Source organism: Esox lucius, chromosome 25, assembly GCF_011004845.1.
Source record: "Esox lucius isolate fEsoLuc1 chromosome 25, fEsoLuc1.pri, whole genome shotgun sequence".
NCBI classification, from domain to species: domain Eukaryota; kingdom Metazoa; phylum Chordata; class Actinopteri; order Esociformes; family Esocidae; genus Esox; species Esox lucius.
This window is the reverse complement of record NC_047593.1, coordinates 2,954,371-2,971,630: the sequence shown is the minus strand read 5'-3', so window position 1 is coordinate 2,971,630 and position 17,260 is coordinate 2,954,371. Positions and strand designations below refer to the sequence as shown.

Below are 17,260 nucleotides of genomic sequence, written 5' to 3'. Positions count from 1 at the left end.
CGGCTGAGAATCCCACCAACCCGACCCAAATTCAACATACATTTTCAGCTGTTCGTGTTAGCATTGCATTTGTTTTCCTTTTTTTTTTATAGGGCACTAGTGCTTTCCTTTCCATGTAGTTTTTCTGCTTAGTTTGGCATGGCTTGGACATCGACTCAGCCACCGAATTACCTCACTCTTTGGTTGGGTGCATTGGGGGGGCTAGCAAACTGTCCTCAGTGCGAAGTGCCTTTTTGCCTGTGTGCGTCAGTATGTGCAGAGGGAGTGAGTGAGAGGGAGTGAGAGACGAAGTGAGAGACTGACTCAGCATGTTAAATGCAGACTTCACATGCAGCAGTATCCTGCACTGCAGTGTAGCAGGGCAATAAAAACACAGAACTGCACAAAGAAAGATGTCATCTGCCACAACGCTCACAGCGCCACACATTCACATAGGGGTGAGGCTCTGACATTGAGGACTTTTAAACACGGCTCATAGTGCTCTGGTCAAAAGTAGTGCACTACACAGGGATAGCCCACTGTTGAAGACACAACCCTTTGTGTAATCTACACACATCAAGGAAGCTAATTCAGAGTTAAGTACAAGCCAAGTTGTTAACCAAGTATCATATTCATGCTTGTTAGATCACAGTTCATAGTGTGAAGAGCAGAGGTTACTGAGATTCAAGGGCAATGCCAGCATCCACCCCGTGACACCTCCCCCACACACCCAAACATAAAGATATGGCCAGTCTTAAGTAGTCTATAGCAAAATCCTAAGGAACAGCACGGTTCTGTGCACAGGCACATCGTGTACAGTAGGTAGCAACATCCTGTTGAGAAATGGTTGAAAATCCACACGCTGGTTACGAAAGGACTTCCTCCAATATTTCCCCTTTGCTGGAATAACATATTCAACAGAGGCATTTCAATTAAGAGAAGAATCTCAACACTAACAGATACGGTTACTGAATAACAATCGTATTGCGGGCCACAAGAAATTTACCTTCTCTAATTTTCATGGGCCCAAGAAATTCTAAAAAAATTATACACATTTTGAAATTAGCCCAAAATAATTAACAGGATGGCAAATCCACAGTTTCTAAATATGTTAATTATGGCTTCTTTGAGGCCAGCTGGTGAAGCACAATGGAGCCAAATGTACCTTATCACAAGAGAAATAAAGAGAAACTTTACTGGCAGTGTTGGGCCCAGGACACCAGTCATGAGTAGGGCCATTGTTATTCTCCATTACCCAACACCAGCACTCTCCCTCTTTCTCCCCAGCCATACACAGTCATAACCACTAGCTGGTTCATAGCCTGACAGAAAGCATTAACATCAGCCCTGTTCATCAATGTGGAAGAAGTGTGGTGGGAGTGGAATGGAGACGTTGGGTCAATGGTGAAAGGTCAACAAGGTCATCTGTCTGAGGAAACCGTCGTGGCGGGACCATCGGCAATTGGATGCTTGACCGCAACGGTGGCTGACAGCTGATGTGATTCTGAAAAGCAATTGGTTTAGATCGAACTTTGGAATTGGGGCTTTTTGGGAGAAGGGAAGTGGGTGGGGGATAGGGGGCAAATCCCCACTCTTTCTTTGTTTATATTAATTTTCAGTATGTAGTCCATCCAGCAAACTATCATAGTTTCTGAGCAAATAAGAATTATTGGTTCTAATAGTAGTGACAAGCAACTTCATTTGTTCTGAAAAATGCATTTGAATGTACTAAGAATACAGAAAGGCAAATGTATACCAACATTCCCTAAACATTTTGCACAAACTCGTTTACAGTCGTCAAACATTAATAGGTTTGCTAAGATCTCTCAGTCAGGTGGCTTTATCACAAACACAGACAGACACAGTTACCCAGACCGTAGGCTTTATATAGGTCCACTGCTTATTGAAGGAGGAAAGCTCAGTCGCCCTTTGCACAAGGCTGTGTTTATTTTCAATAGATAACCGAGGCCACAAGCAAAATGTACTTTCTCAGCAAGCTTGCTGTGTGCCTTGGACCATTTTGACAAGTTATGTTTGGTTGACATTTGATCCTTGGATCTGCCTCAAATGAAGCAAACATAAGCAGTGACCTTATTTGTACCAGTTACCCGTACAAAAATGCTTTAGGGGAGTGAGGTGAGGCCCAGCTGAGAAAGTAATTTTTGGTCATATCAAACAGCTCAAATGACAATAAACCTTTTGTGGAGATGCTGACAAGATCTTAATTGCAAAATCCTTGCATCCTCAAAACCCATTTGATGAAAATGCTCCTACCATCTGAACTTCTCCTCCAATGGATTTTGAGGAGGGAGTACAGTCAATTTAGAATATCCTACTGTTGGTATCACATAGAGCCAGGAGTCATTCCTGATTAGGAGAACTTAGAGCCCTGAGTTGGCTCTGCACTAGGCAGATAGGCCTTTGTCTGTTGGAGCCTTGCAAAACCACAGGGCCTTTATCCATTAGCAAGCAAAGAACACATGTTAAGAGACAGATAGTAGGGCGGGAGCAGTTTGTGGCAGCTTAGTTTGGTGCCAGGCTTTGAAGGAACTGGAAGGGTGGCTTCCAAAGAACTAATAACATTGGACAGCGAATGGAGCGGTAGGCTATATTACTTTCTACAAGAGAGTCAAAACAAGGATATAAACCTTCTAAAGCGAGAGTAGTGTCCAACCCTTCCGCTAATACCAGTGTCCCAGAACATTCATTAATAGATACTCCATTAATTCAACTAACTGGACAAGAGGAAAAACTGAAAATTGCAAGTATGAAATGGAGGGAAGCATTATGCAGCTAGTGCCGATCAATCTTCATGGTTTCAAATCTGTTTGGTGTAAGCAATATGGGAGACGTTCCAACAAAACACTGCTCAAAGCTGTCCAGACCCTTCAGCACAAATGCTTAGGGCCAAAGGTGACAGACAGGAAAAAAGAAAAAAAAACACTACTGTAGCAAGTCACAGAGAAAGTTGACAGAATCACACACAGAGGTCAGAGACCACCATCCCACTCCCCCCTTCTCCAGCCTGTTCCTAGGCGGGTGGAGAGTGCTGGCACCCTGAGTCAAGAGGTATGATAACCCGGGCACGAGAGGTCCTGGATCTGGAGTGCCTTGTCCCTGCCTTCATCATCACTCCAGGCACAGAGAAATGTCTACACTTGTGTGTGGAGGGACTGTAGCAATCAATCAACAGATAATTAGGGCAACAAAAAAGCCATGGCACTTCCTGCAATTGTGCAGTTAGCTTGGATTAGCTACTAATGGAGAGAGTGTAAGATGTCATCAATGGGTGTTTTAAACCAGATGCTATAACAAGTGCGAATTCAATAGAGTTGTCTGGACAGTGCATTCAGGCTGTTCAAAAACAACTAAAGTTGCACACTAGATGGCTAGTAAAACATTATACGAGAAAATATTTATTTTAGTACTTTGTGAGAGAAAGCGGAGGTCCCTTATAGAGCCATTGCAGGTTGATTACACACTGGAGACTAGGGGCTCTGTTTATTTTAGAAGCTTACACTAACCAGATGTACGCAACTATCAAGCAATTGCAGCCATGGCGGGCTAACCTACACCTTAGATCATGATATACTTTCTTTTTTTTTAGCACATGAAGTACTGACTTATTATAGTCACTTCTAACTACATGCTACAGTCACTCCAGAGCTACAGCCAAGTGAAAAAAACATACATAAGGAATGTAGGAAAAACACCCGAAGACAATATTTTCACAAAAAACCTTTGAGATGAGAAGTGAATTTTTTTTTGAAGTGAAGAACCATAGGTCTATGCATTCAAATGTGTATTACTGCTGTCCATGTATATCTGTCATCTTAACCAGTCAATGAATAAAAAATATTATTGGTCTTCAATGCTTCTAGTTCCAGTGTTCCAGTTAAATACATCAGTCTGAAATATGTATGGCAAGTGAATGTTCTAGACGCTAAGAAAGAAAACATTGCCCATTCCTTAGTGAAAGAAGCCTGGTCAGATAGACCCCCCACTTTTTTTGTTCTTTCAAGTTCTTAAATTAGTCTGGAATGTATTACTCTGCCTCTCAGGCTCTGGGCTCTCTGACTTGTGTACACGCCCCCACACTCACACCAACATAAACAATACGCCATATGGAGAAGTCCTTATTAAGGCTGCCTTTGAATCCACTCAGAACCTTGAGTAGGAAATAAAGGCGGTACCAAAACACTATGCGCTCGACGTAGGTCTAGTTACAATCTCTATGAACAGACAACAGAATTACAATGCATCTGGAAAGGTACACAATGTGTTTGTAAATGTGTGACAAGTTAGGCACACACTTGGCAGGATTGAACTACACAAATCATGTTCCACTCCGCACACTGCCACCCCTTCTCAGTCTTCCGCCCCTTGCGATTTTGCCTTCTGAAAGAGACACACCCCTTGTAGTCGGAAAGTCAACCAAACGGAGTTCATCTGTAATGATTTGCTACCGTAGATCCAACCTGCCCAGCTGCACGCAGCTGGCGGATGGAACATTTTGACCTGCCAATGGACCATTCTCATATCTCAGAGAGGGAATAATTACTTGATATGCTATTTTCCACCCCCTGTGTAGTGGCATGGTGTTGAGACAATATACATAGATAATAGATAAAAGATCAAGGTCAAGAAAAACTTACCTTGCTTCCAGTGGAAAACTCTCTTTGCTGCGCTCTTCCTCCATCTACATAGACAAGCAAAACAGTTATAGAATGTTATGTACAGAAATAGCAGATTCAATATTACATCAGTCTTGTAATTACAGTATGGCATATTTGTACATGAGGTACAGTAATTACACAAATTAATGTGAAACGAGAATCATCAGAATTTCAGCATTTGATAATGAATCGACAAGACGACTAATCCAGCTTTCTAGCTTACAAAAACCCACATGTACCAACAAATTAGATGCTACCCATTCATTTGACATGCTTCTGTCTTTAATGAAACAATATAGATGTACATACACAGAAAAAACTGAAATAACTATAACTCAAAATGTTTAATGGTGGCCCATTGTGAAAACAAAGTTAGATGGGTAGGCTCCATGGCCTGCTTCACATAGGCACCAGAGTTGGGAATTTTTCTTTATCAAAAAACGCCAATTTCTAAATTTCCACTGACACTTGGATGCTGTATATAGCAAATTGCAAATATACAGCATCCAGAAATGAATAGAACACGAGACCAATAAAATCTGTCCAGACCTGCTATACTTGTACATGATATGTAGAATTCTGCACAAAGCATTGAAACATAAACAACAGAGATCAACACTTTAGCCTGTTGCTTGCTGCATGGATCAGGAGTGTGATTGATTCTTATCAACACTGTAGCATAATGAGCTTGGAATGTTGTGAATTTTGAGGAAGCAGAAGGTCTTGCTCAACAGTCCTGACCAAACTTGTTCCTGATGAGCTATTTGCAGGTTCTGCTAATTATTACAATGAGGGGTGTCAGATTAGGGTTGGAGAAAACATGACGTTCCTACAAAGAGTGTTGTGCAGCCCCAAGTTAATGTATCTGACCAGTAAACAGTATCCAGAGCAAGTACGGTGAAAGTGCTATTCATTTGCCTGAACAACGCAGTTAATCCTAATTGCTCCCCAGGTCGTTGCTGTAAATGAGAATGTTTTATCAGTCAACTTAAAGGGTACAAAAAATAATAATTCTGCTCAAATGTTGCATGTTATGTTCCCTCCTTAGATGGTGTTCTATTTGGTTTGCTTGAGCTTTTTTGGTTATTTAACATCAAGAGTTAAAACCTGAACTAAACTGCATTTTAGTACCCTAGGGAAGACCAGGGGCACTTTCTCTCTCTGGCTTGTTATCAATGGGACACAAGCAGTAGACGAGAAACAATTTTATGAAGTGGATGACAACTGTGAACTGTGTTTGTTGTGTAATAGGCTAGCCTGGTAATGTACGCTCATGACAATTCCAAGAGCTAATAACTGACAAAGTAATTTTTTTTTGTTGCAAGCTAAAGCAATGACCTATCTGAATTGAAACTTGCATACAACATTCTGTTAAAATGTTTGGGACATAATATAGCAAATATACTGGCTGGCTTGTGACAGTGTCTCTGCCACAAGCCAGTCAGTGTCCTTGATGTGTCATGTCACAATGTTGCATAGACAACTATCCATTGAATAAATATGCATTTAAAATGTCTAAAGTGTAAACAATAGTGTTTAGCTAGAATTCCACGAATTTAACTTTGTATCGTAGCCTTCTCTGAAATTAAACTTGAACCAACATAGAAAACTGTTCATAATAGTACAAAACAATATTGGTTGGAAAAGGGAAATAAGTTGTTACACCTAGAGTTAGCAAGATAGCTAGGTAGCAGTGTTTGCTCTGAATTTTACTGTGGCACATCACAGGTGTTATAGAAGCAAGCATAAATATACTGCATACCCAAATCATAGTGGAGACCTGATAGAAATTGGTCACAGGACAGATAAGGCTGTGGGCCTTTGAGCATGCTTGTCAATATCATATAATTACAGTTCTATTGGAATGATCTAAGGCCTTTAGGTATACCATAACCTCCTAACACACACATGGGAGAGTGCTCTGCAGAACATTGGCATTTTCTTGTAACAGGTGGAGAGCTCATTACAGTGGAGTGTGGCTGGGTGGGGATTTCTGAGGGGGCGGTAGGGTTTTAAGTACAGCAATTACTTTCTGCATGCAGCCCTTTTTTACAATGGAGGGGCTGATGCTAGAAAGGGGAAAATTTGACAGCGTCATTTTCCCTCCTGACTAGCAAGAGCCTGTTTAAAATATACTGGTGTGTGATAAGAGTAGGATTAAAGGGGCTTTTAAATGCAAATTACTAAGCAATTCAAAATGAATAGGGTGCAAACATTTGGTTTTATACAGTGTATACAGGTTAGGGAGTAGTCTATGTCAATTGACAGAATTTAGCAGATACTCTTATCCAAAGCATACATTTTCATACTTTTTCAAACTGAACCCCCACCCTGTGGGAATTGAACCAACAAAGCTGCTGTCGCATGTGCCATGCTCCCATCATGTAAGCATTACATTTACAAATGACTCTCAACCAGTTTTGCAGCAGGACTGTGTCCCCACAGACAATGTCAATTGACAGTGCACCTAAAGGAACAGTCTTAGGGGTTCTTAAAAATTCCCGTTAAACATATCAATCAATTTAAATGTTATCTTATCACTCCAGGCAATTTATCACAATATCATTTGTCCATATTTACTAGGGCTGTACAATATATCGTTTCAGCATCAACATTGCGATGTACGCATCCGCAATAGTCACATCGCAGAACGTGCGATTTAGTAAGGTAAACATATCAGTCTACAGTATATATTCTTTGAAATGGAAAACTAGCATTACATCTGTCTGATATAATGTAATTTACTCCGATGTATGGGTTATTGGATACAGTTAATTATAATTATTATTATTTTAAACAGTGCGTTGCTGCACGTGGTTGACACTCTGCTTGCACGTGACGAAATGATGAGCGAGGAACAGGCAAAAAAGGCAGAATTTGGTTTAAAAAATAAATGCATTGTCAATTATATGGAAATATTTCAGCTACAGACAGGATGATGTTGACCAAAAACAGGTACTTTGTCGACAGGAGGCAACATGACCAATTTGTTTGATCATTTAATGCAGCACCACAAATCTTCGTGTGACGAGTGCAAAGCATCACAATGCCGTCCAAAGCAAAAACACCATACAAGAAAGGTTCCAAATGGCAGAGAAAAATCACAAATTCAATAACATTTCACGTCGCCAAAGACATGGTACCAATTAACACGGTTACCAAAGAGGGTTTTAAAAACATGATCCGTTAGCTTGACAAGCGGTATGTAATTCCATCACGCAACTATTTTTCTCAAGTTGCCATCCCAGAGCTGTACGAGAAATGAAAGACAAGTTGAAACAGAGCTGTCACAAGTGGAATATTATACAGCAACAACCGACTTGTGGTCCAGCCGGACAACGGAGCCCTACATAAGTCTGACAGTACACTTTATTAATGAGGACTTCCACCTGAAAAGTCGCTGTTTGCAAACTGCATTTTTCCTAGAGGATCATACAAGTGAGAACATCGCAACAGGTGAGAGGCGTCTAATCTGTCTAACAACAGACAATGCCACGGACATGGTGAATGCTGCCACCCTGAACAAGTGGACCAGATTGCAGTGATTTGGCCACACAATAATTGTATTGCTATACAATTATTACCTAGCTACCTTTTCTGAAATATTAAATGTTTCAGAAGTTTCATACATTTTAATTGTAGAGGATGAGGCTGGGGAAGAATGAAGGATACAGACTGTCAGGTTGATAGCCAAAGCTCTTTCTGAAGACATCTTCTGTTTTTTCATATTGCAATATATATCGCAGAAAAACTAAATATCGCAATGTCAGTTATTTCCAATATCGTGCAACCCTAATATATACCACCCCTACTTAGACCCTGTTTGGAAAGTATATGAATGTGAACTCTATGCACATTTTAACCGGCATAACAAGATAGAAATTGGAAGGAGAGCACAACGACCTGACCACTCTTGGAAGTTGAGGAGCTTGCATTGTGTTCCAATTTTAGCTCAGTGTAAATGCAATCAGGCCAGACCGACCACAGTCAGTGGGCCAACGTCATCAGTGCTCCACCTAATGAATGTAAAAGAGCAAGTGTAAAGTGGACTGTCACACAGAAACAAATGCAACGCTATAACTATTCCATCAACTAATTTCCATCAAAAAAAAGGAGGCCGGTGGACCCTTTTCATAAGGCACCAAACGGGATAAGAAATTTAAAAAGCATAATAAATCAAGGAGGGACTACCTGGACCTGTACAATAAACGTTTGACGGTGTGTGAACTGACACACCCTGCTGCGGGTGGATTACGTAATAAGTAACTGCTCAGACAAAGTGAGTCCATTCACAGCACAGCCATGCCTAAATGGCTAGAGCCTGATGCAAATAATGAGTAATGTAAAACACGATATTGTAGCATTCGGTATGTGTGCCTCAGTGACACCCATTTGACAAAGCACAAAACACACCATTTGATGCACTTAGCTTCATATTTAAGAATTTTCCACCACTTTTAACTGGCTATCAACAGGTCTCCATAATTTGCAAGATTGACAGAATTACCTTGATCTCCCCTTGTTCGCACAAGTACGTCTAAATTGTGATGCACAGCACAAAACCCATTTCTGTGGCAAATTCTGCCTTAAACCTAATCCCTGACAAAGGGATGTTTCTGAGATTCACACATTCTGAGATGGACAACAAATTAAACTGGAACTAGGAAATTCAAGTTCCCATTTAATAGACTATAATATCACAACATTTGCGTTTTGTGAGGACTGTCAAAGTGTATGGCCAAATGAATGTTTCAAATAGTTATTTATACTAGTCCGTGGTGACTTCATTGACAATCACTAAAACAAAAACCCTGCAGTGTGATCCTCGATTATGTAACTAGTCAAACATAACTGCAGCATACTACATTGCAGTCTTGGCCAAAATGCAAAGCATACTGCAGCAATGACACCATGCACCCTTATAAAACTACACTAAGAGTGGCAACTGCTGTCAACTTTGATAAGAGATGAATAAATTGCATAAATACTAGTGTAGTGCGTTTATTTCAGCAAATGTACTGATGCACAAAACAATATATACTGGACTCTTTCTCACTTAAGGCCATACTATAAAATAGCATGTTCAGTATTATTTCACAGTGCTTTGCAGTCATGTTCAGTATTATTACACACTTCAGACAATGAACAGGGCAGGCCGCATGGCACCCTTTTCTAGCAGGTGGCCTTATAGCAAGTTCTTCCCGCCTCCATTTGGATAAACTCGTCATAAATCACCATGTATCAAACGGGAACACATTATGCGGACTTCACAAAGTGAACTGTTCAACTGTTTTGAAGAGTTAAGTAAAATACGTGTGACAGTAGCGTGCTTATCTTTTAAACTCCATTACACGTGCAAAACGGGAGGCAAAAATCATAAACAAAGGGGCGATATGCCCGTGGACGTGAGGTGGTTGGCTTTGCGTGAAGTGACAAGAATGGATTTCTTCATCCAACCTGCGTGCAATTTACGCTTGCACAAGTTCAATAAATTGAATTGCATTTACCTGAGTTTGGACTAATGGGTCAGCGTCCTCAGCTTGCCAAACCTCGACCACGCTGGACATTTGACTCAGGGCTTGGTGAGATTAAAAAAGGGAAGGATGTGTAAACATGAACATGAAATAGCTCGCGAGAAACTCAAATATTACTTTCCTACGTTGACAGCTATGCATTTCCTATTTATGTTTTACAACAGTAGCCAATGCAAACGGTTAAAATAAACGGCATAGCATCAACTGGGAAAATGTCTGTCTATCTGACAAAGGCGTGTATTCATGTGTTGTTTGCGTTTAGCTGGTTTTGCTAGCTAACTATGCTAGCTTGTAAACATAGCTTTGACGTTAATAAAAGCTAGATTATACATTGATTACCTATTCAATAAATATGAATTTTTAAAACAACCCGTATGAAGTAAAAACAATAGTAATTAAGCTTTAATTACAAGTTTCCTTTGTAACGAGCTATTTCACAGAAATTATGCTTGAACCAACACAGGAAACTGTTCATAGAACAAAAAATTATTGGTCGGAAGGAGAAAAATGAGTCGTTACACTTACAGCTAGCTAGCTAAACAACGTTAACTACTTGTCTGCATACATCAACATATTCGGCCATTTAGTTCAAATCAATCAGGAATTTTTATCCTTAAAATAATGGTAGCAGTAGTATTCCCGTTTTCGCATAACGACTTGTTTTCACTGTCAACTCAGTAGCTGAATGTACTACCAGTTCTCGCCGACATTTTTGCTATGGGTGTTAATTTAAGAAAATGTACTTCTCCAGACCTTGTAATTGAGCCCCTCCATGCTGTACGCAGGGCAAAAGTAACTGCACAATTCCGAGTAGAATATTAATCCACGTTTTTCTGTGACAGTGGCTGCCTTGCTGGAAGTCCCGTACCCCCGCCATGCTGCCCTGTTCAGCTAGCAGCCTGCCTTGTGTTTGCTATGCTGGTTTGGCTTTCTCTTTCTCTCCCTGTCGCCCCCTCGCAAACCCTCCCACACTGTTCTGTTCCTTCCTCGCCCACTTTGTGTGCGGAGTGAAGTATATACATGTACCGCTGACCAGTCAAGCCGTTGCAGTCGGTTAAGTGTGTATATGAACGTAAATAAACGCTTCAAATGATTCGACTCTCAATTGTTTGGTGCCCGGCCTGAAGCAAAATCTGCATGTAAGAGAAAGTAATGCAAAGCGCGTGTAAACGCACTAAAGATCAAGAAAGTAAACAGAATTTGAACTTCAATTGTGCTTATTGATCCATTGTTTTTAAATTAACTACTAACGTGTTGTGTGAGCTTACCATACGAAAATAAATTACCTACCAAGAGATACAAATTACAATATTTACATTTTACATTAAAACATGCCATGTTCTTTTAAACGCTGACAGGCAGGTCAGGGTTTACCTGGTTAAAGGCGTTAGTTTTGCGCAGACAGAACATGGTAACAATGCTAGACAACAAATCAGACTGTGTTGGGGGGGGGGGGGGGTGGAAACTTTCAGCAGTTATTGGGCTCATACCAAATCAGCTGTTCTATCAAGCGCTAGCAGAAAAGCAGCAACATTCTTTTGCATGTTTAATTTCCTAAACCCTCCAGGTGAATTTTCAAGCGTTGTCCACGTATTAACTGTAGCCATTCAAATAGCCAGCAGAACAGCCCTCTGGTTAGTTGAACGTTGTATTGGTCACATACACAGCATAACAGATGTTGTGTGTTACACTTCAGCTTAATTTAGCATTCTTTTCTGTAATGTGCTGTTTTTTTCAGCACCATGGACAGCCATACACATCAAATTTAAGACCCCCCAAACCCCCCCCCCCCCCCCCCCCCCACACACACACCTCCCGATCCAGCAGGGATCCCTAGAGGTTCAGCATTAAAACAGTCCTACTCATAGGTTAGCAATAATGGCTGCCTGTTCAGATTAAGACAATGTTATGGTCTGGGGGTGCTTTGGTGATGGTCAAGTGGGAGATTTGTACCGGGTAAAAGGATCTTGTAGAAGGCTATCACTCCATTTTCAATTCCATAACATGTGAATGGCACCTGATTGGATCCAATAACCTCCAACAAGACAATGACCTAAAGCACAATTCCAAACCATGCAAGTACTATTTAGGGAAGAAGCAATGAGGGTATGTTGTCGATAATGGAGTGGCCAGCAGTCACCGGATCATAACCATATTGAGCTGTTGACATTATGGTATGTAAGAAGTGACCATCAAGCCAATCCAACTTGTAGGTGTTTCAGGTGAAAACTCTTCAGATTACCTCAACAAATTGACAACTAGAATGCCAAAGGTCTACAAGGCTGTAATTGCTGCAAATGGAGGATTCTTTGGTAGTGTACATATTATTAATTCTCTTCAGGGGCAGGTATGTTGACATTCAAACAACTAAGGCCAGAGGCCTATACTACGAAGTAGGTTCAACATGCTCAGGATTTCTTTTCCTTAGCTGGCTTCAGTAAGCCTAACAACCACAGTCCCGCGTAAGCGGTGACACAACGATTATTATTAATTTGTGAAATCAACCCAGGTTTTCCCAATCTAGCCACAAGAACATTCACATAAAAGGGGTGGTGTTTGCACCCTATGACCAATCACAAACATGGATAAATCTACCAGAGCTGCATATTTCATTCAAGGGGAGCAAACGATAATTTTGGAGAAATATGAATTATATATAAGCAACACAGTTGCTGCTGCCCAAAGCAGGAAGGAACGCTGGCAAAATTGCAGACTGTGTAAATGCGTAGGGTAAGATAGGGTAACTTGCCTCCCCGCCCCACCCATGTAATTCACAAAAATCCCACAAGGTGTGAATGAATGTTTTGCTCAACACTTTCCTTGGCTGCCACTGATCTTGCTTAACTAAACATTTGGACATATTTCCATAAAACAATTCTGATATACAGTCACCTAAAGGATTATTAGGAACACCATACTAATACTGTGTTTGACCCCCTTTCTCCTTCAGAACTGCCTTAATTCTACGTGGCATTGATTCAACAAGGTGCTGAAAGCATTCTTTAGAAATGTTGGCCCATATTGATAGGATAGCAGTTGATGGAGATTTGTGGGATGCACATCCAGGGCATGAAGCTCCCGTTCCACCACATCCCAAAGATGCTCTATTGGGTTGAGATCTGGTGACTGTGGGGGCCATTTCAGTACAGTGAACTCATTGTCATGTTCAAGAAACCAATTTGAAATGATTCGAGCTTTATGACATGGTGCATTATCCTGCTGGAAGTAGCCATCAGAGGATGGGTACATGGTGGTCATAAAGGGATGGACATAGTTAGAAACAATGCTCAGGTAGGCCGTGGCATTTAAACGATGCCCAATTGGCACTAAGGGGCCTAAAGTGTGCCAAGAAAACATCCCCCACACCATTCCACCACCACCACCAGCCTCCACAGTGGTAACAAGGCATGATGGATCCATGTTCTCATTCTGTTTATGCCAAATTCTGACTTTACCATCTGAATGTCTCAACAGAAATCGAGACTCATCAGACCAGGCAACATTCTTCCAATCTTCAACTGTCCAATTTTGGTGAGCTCGTGCAAATTGTAGCCTCTTTTTCCTATTTGTAGTGGAGATGAGTGGTACCCGGTGGGGTCTTCTGCTGTTGTAGCCCATCCGCCTCAAGGTTGTGCGTGTTGTGGCTTCACAAATGCTTTGCTGCATACCTCGGTTGGAACGAGTGGTTATTTCAGTCAAAGTTGCTCTTCTATCAGTCGGCCCATTCTCCTCTGACCTCTAGCATCAACAAGGCATTTTCGCCCACAGGACTGCCGCATACTGGATGTTTTTCCCTTTTCACACCATTCTTTGTAAACCCTAGAAATGGTTGTGCATGAAAATCCCAGTAACTGAGCAGATCGTGAAATACTCAGACCGGCCCGTCTGGCACCAACAACCATGCCACGCTCAAAATTGCTTAAATCACCTTCCTTTCCCATTCTGACATTCAGTTTGGAGTTTTGGAGATTGTCTTGACCAGGACCACACCCCTAAATGCATTGAAGCAACTGCCATGTGATCGGTTGATTAGATAATTGCATTAATGAGAAATTAAAAGGTGTTCCTAATAATCCTTTAGGTGAGTGTACGTTGATCACATTTTTTAAATGTGTTCAATTAGGTTAGATCTCTATATTTTGTATTTATTTACAAATAGTAAAGCCTTCAGATAAATAATCCACTTGTTTAGAGAGAACAGTTTGAATACTTTTTACATAAAGTAGTAATCTGTTGGATGAGTGTGTTGGGGGTAACTTGCCCGCCTTCTACAAGGGGTAACTGGCCCCCAGCAGCTAATTACCCCCTTTATGTTTATGCATGCCATTTGTACAATCACAAGCTCAGTTTGTGCTTGCTAACTGTAATTAGTATAAATGTCAACAAAAAAAAAAATGCATAAAACATGAAATGGATTATAAAACATTTGTAAAACCCTATTGGGGTAACTAGCCCCCCTGTTGCTCCAGTACAACATTTTCTTCAACAACATTTCATGAAATATCTAAAAAAGTATAAATTGCAGGAATTTGTTTCCCTTATAGTTTATTTGTCTAAGCCTAATCCTCATCCACATACCATTTCTTCCACAACATTTTCATTTTTGTGTCCGCATGTAGACATCATTCCTAGGGGGGGCCAGTTATCCCATGGGGGGGGCAGTTATCCCATGGGGGGGCCAGTTATCCCATGGGGGGGCCAGTTATCCCATGGGGGGGCCAGTTACCCCAGTACAGAGAAAATAAATACAAACCCGATTCCAAAAAGGTTGGGACACTGTACAATTGTAAATAAAAACAGAATGCAATGATGTGGAAGTTTCAAATTTCTATATTTTATTCACAATACAACATAGATGACATATCAAATGTTTAAACTGAGAAAATGTATCACTTTAAGGGAAAAATAAGTTGATTTGAAATTTCATGGCATCAACACATCTCAAAAAAGTTGGGACAAGGCCATGTTTACCACTGTGTGGCATCCCCTCTTCTTTTTATAACAGACTGCAAACGTCTGGGGACTGAGGAGACAAGTTGCTCAAGTTTATGAATAGGAATGTTGTCCCATTCTTGTCTAATACAGGCTTCTAGTTGCTCAACTGTCTTAGTTCTTCTTTGTCGCACCTTCCTCTTTATGATGCGCCAAATGTTTTCTATGGGTTAAAGATCTGGACAGCAGGCTGGCCATTTCAGTACCCGGAACCTTCTTCTATGCAGCCATGACATTGTAGTTGATGCAGTATGTGGTCTGGCATTGTCATGTTGGAAAATGCAAGGTCTTCCCTGAAAGAGACGATGTCTGGATGGGAGCATATGTTGTTCTAGAACTTGGATATAACTGTCAGCATTGATGGTGCCTTTCCAGGTGTGTAGGCTGCCCATGCCACACGCACTCATGCAACCCCATACCATCAGAGATGCAGGCTTCTGAACTGAGCGCTGATAACAACTTGGGTTGTCCTTGTCCTCTTTAGTCCGGATGACATGGCGTCCCAGTTTTCCAAAATGAACTTCAAATTTTGATTTGTCTGACCACAGAACACTTTTCCACTTTGCCACAGTCCATTTTAAATGATCTTTGGCCCAGAGAAAACCCCTGTGCTTCTGGATCCTGTTTAGATACAGTTTCTTTTTTGACCTATAGAGTTTTAGCCGGCAACGGTGAATGGCACGGTGGATTGTGTTCACCGACAATGTTTTCTGGAAGTATTCCTGAGCCCATGTTGATTTCCATTACAGTATCATTCCTGTATGTGATGCAGTGCCGTCTGAGGGCCCGAAGATCACGGGCATCCAGTATGGTTTTCCGGCCTTGACCCTTACGCACAGAGATTGTTCCAGATTCTCTGAATCTTTGGATGATATTATGCACTGTAGATGATGATAACTTCAAACTCTTTGCAATTTTTCTCTGAGAAACTCTTTTCTGATATTTCTCCACTATTTTTCACCGCAGCATTGGGGGAATTGGTGATCCTCTGCCCATCTTGACTTCTGAGAGACACTGCCACTCTGAGAGGCTCTTTTTATACCCAATCATGTTGCCAATTGACATAATAAGTTGCAAATTGGTCCTCCAGCTGTTCCTTATCTGTACATTTAAGTTTTCCGGCCTCTTATTGCTACCTGTCCCAATTTTTTGGAATGTGTAGCTCTCATGAAATCCAAAATGAGCCAATATTTGGCATGACATTACAAAATGTCTCACTTTCAACATTTGATATGTTATCTATATTGTATTGTGAATTGAATATAAGTTTATGAGATTTGTAAATTATTCCATTCCTTTTTTACTCAAAATTTGTACAATGTCCCAACTTTTTTAGAATCGTGTTTGTAAATTGAAGACGATGTTCTTAAAAACGCTAGTTACCCCATTTTACCCTAAGTTATCAATCAGTATCAATATCACTGCCCCATAATTAAGGCACAACTAGATCTGACTAATTACATTTGTGCACTCCATTAAATTAAGGTGTTTGTTAGATGAACTCTTACAGCAGCTATGGCAGTGTTAAGCATCCTGGGAGCAATTAAAAAACAAATACGCAAAAAAGTGAAACATCAATACACATTTGAAAAGACTTCATGGCGGAGAGAAAGATATTCCAACTGTGAAACCTGTGCTGTGTGAATATTTCTATATGTGCTAAAAAGAAATTACCTTTTAATTGTCCAGCCTACTGCACAATGCTGAAAACCCATTCATGTTCCAGTATGACCAAACAATGACTATTCTTATTTTTCCTTTACCTGAACATTGATGCTGTGGAATGACTTAATGATTAACAAAATTGCCTTCATTCTCATCCAGCGATACTGTTATCAGAATATGGGCGCAATCTATGGCACCAATCACGCTGGAGAACCCTATGAAATGAATATGCTGCATTTAATAAACAACAGTAAACATCATAGGGTCTGTTGTTTATAAGTAGTCTGTTATTGTCTACCTGCTATTTCATAAAAGTCCTCTTTAATAGACTGAGTGGGCAAGTAGCCTAGGAGCACAACAAATGTATCAAGTAGCTCTGTTAGAGCAAGAACCACCTTGCGAATTCTGCGGCAG

General features: G+C 40.8%; 1 protein-coding gene across 1 annotated transcript in view; it reads right to left on the bottom strand.

The window, feature by feature from the left end:
* The window catches only part of tmem131l (transmembrane 131 like), a 68,835-nt gene extending 57,554 nt beyond the window's left edge, over positions 1 to 11,281 (bottom strand). The window contains exons 1-3 of the mRNA XM_010899205.4: positions 10,943 to 11,281; positions 10,163 to 10,233; positions 4,635 to 4,678 (exon numbers count right to left, since the gene is read on the bottom strand). Coding sequence (XP_010897507.2) covers positions 4,635 to 4,678; positions 10,163 to 10,233; positions 10,943 to 11,066 — 239 coding nt within the window. The 5' untranslated portion in view covers positions 11,067 to 11,281. The remainder of the gene's footprint in view (positions 1 to 4,634; positions 4,679 to 10,162; positions 10,234 to 10,942) is intronic.
* Positions 11,282 to 17,260: the final 5,979 nt, after the last annotated feature.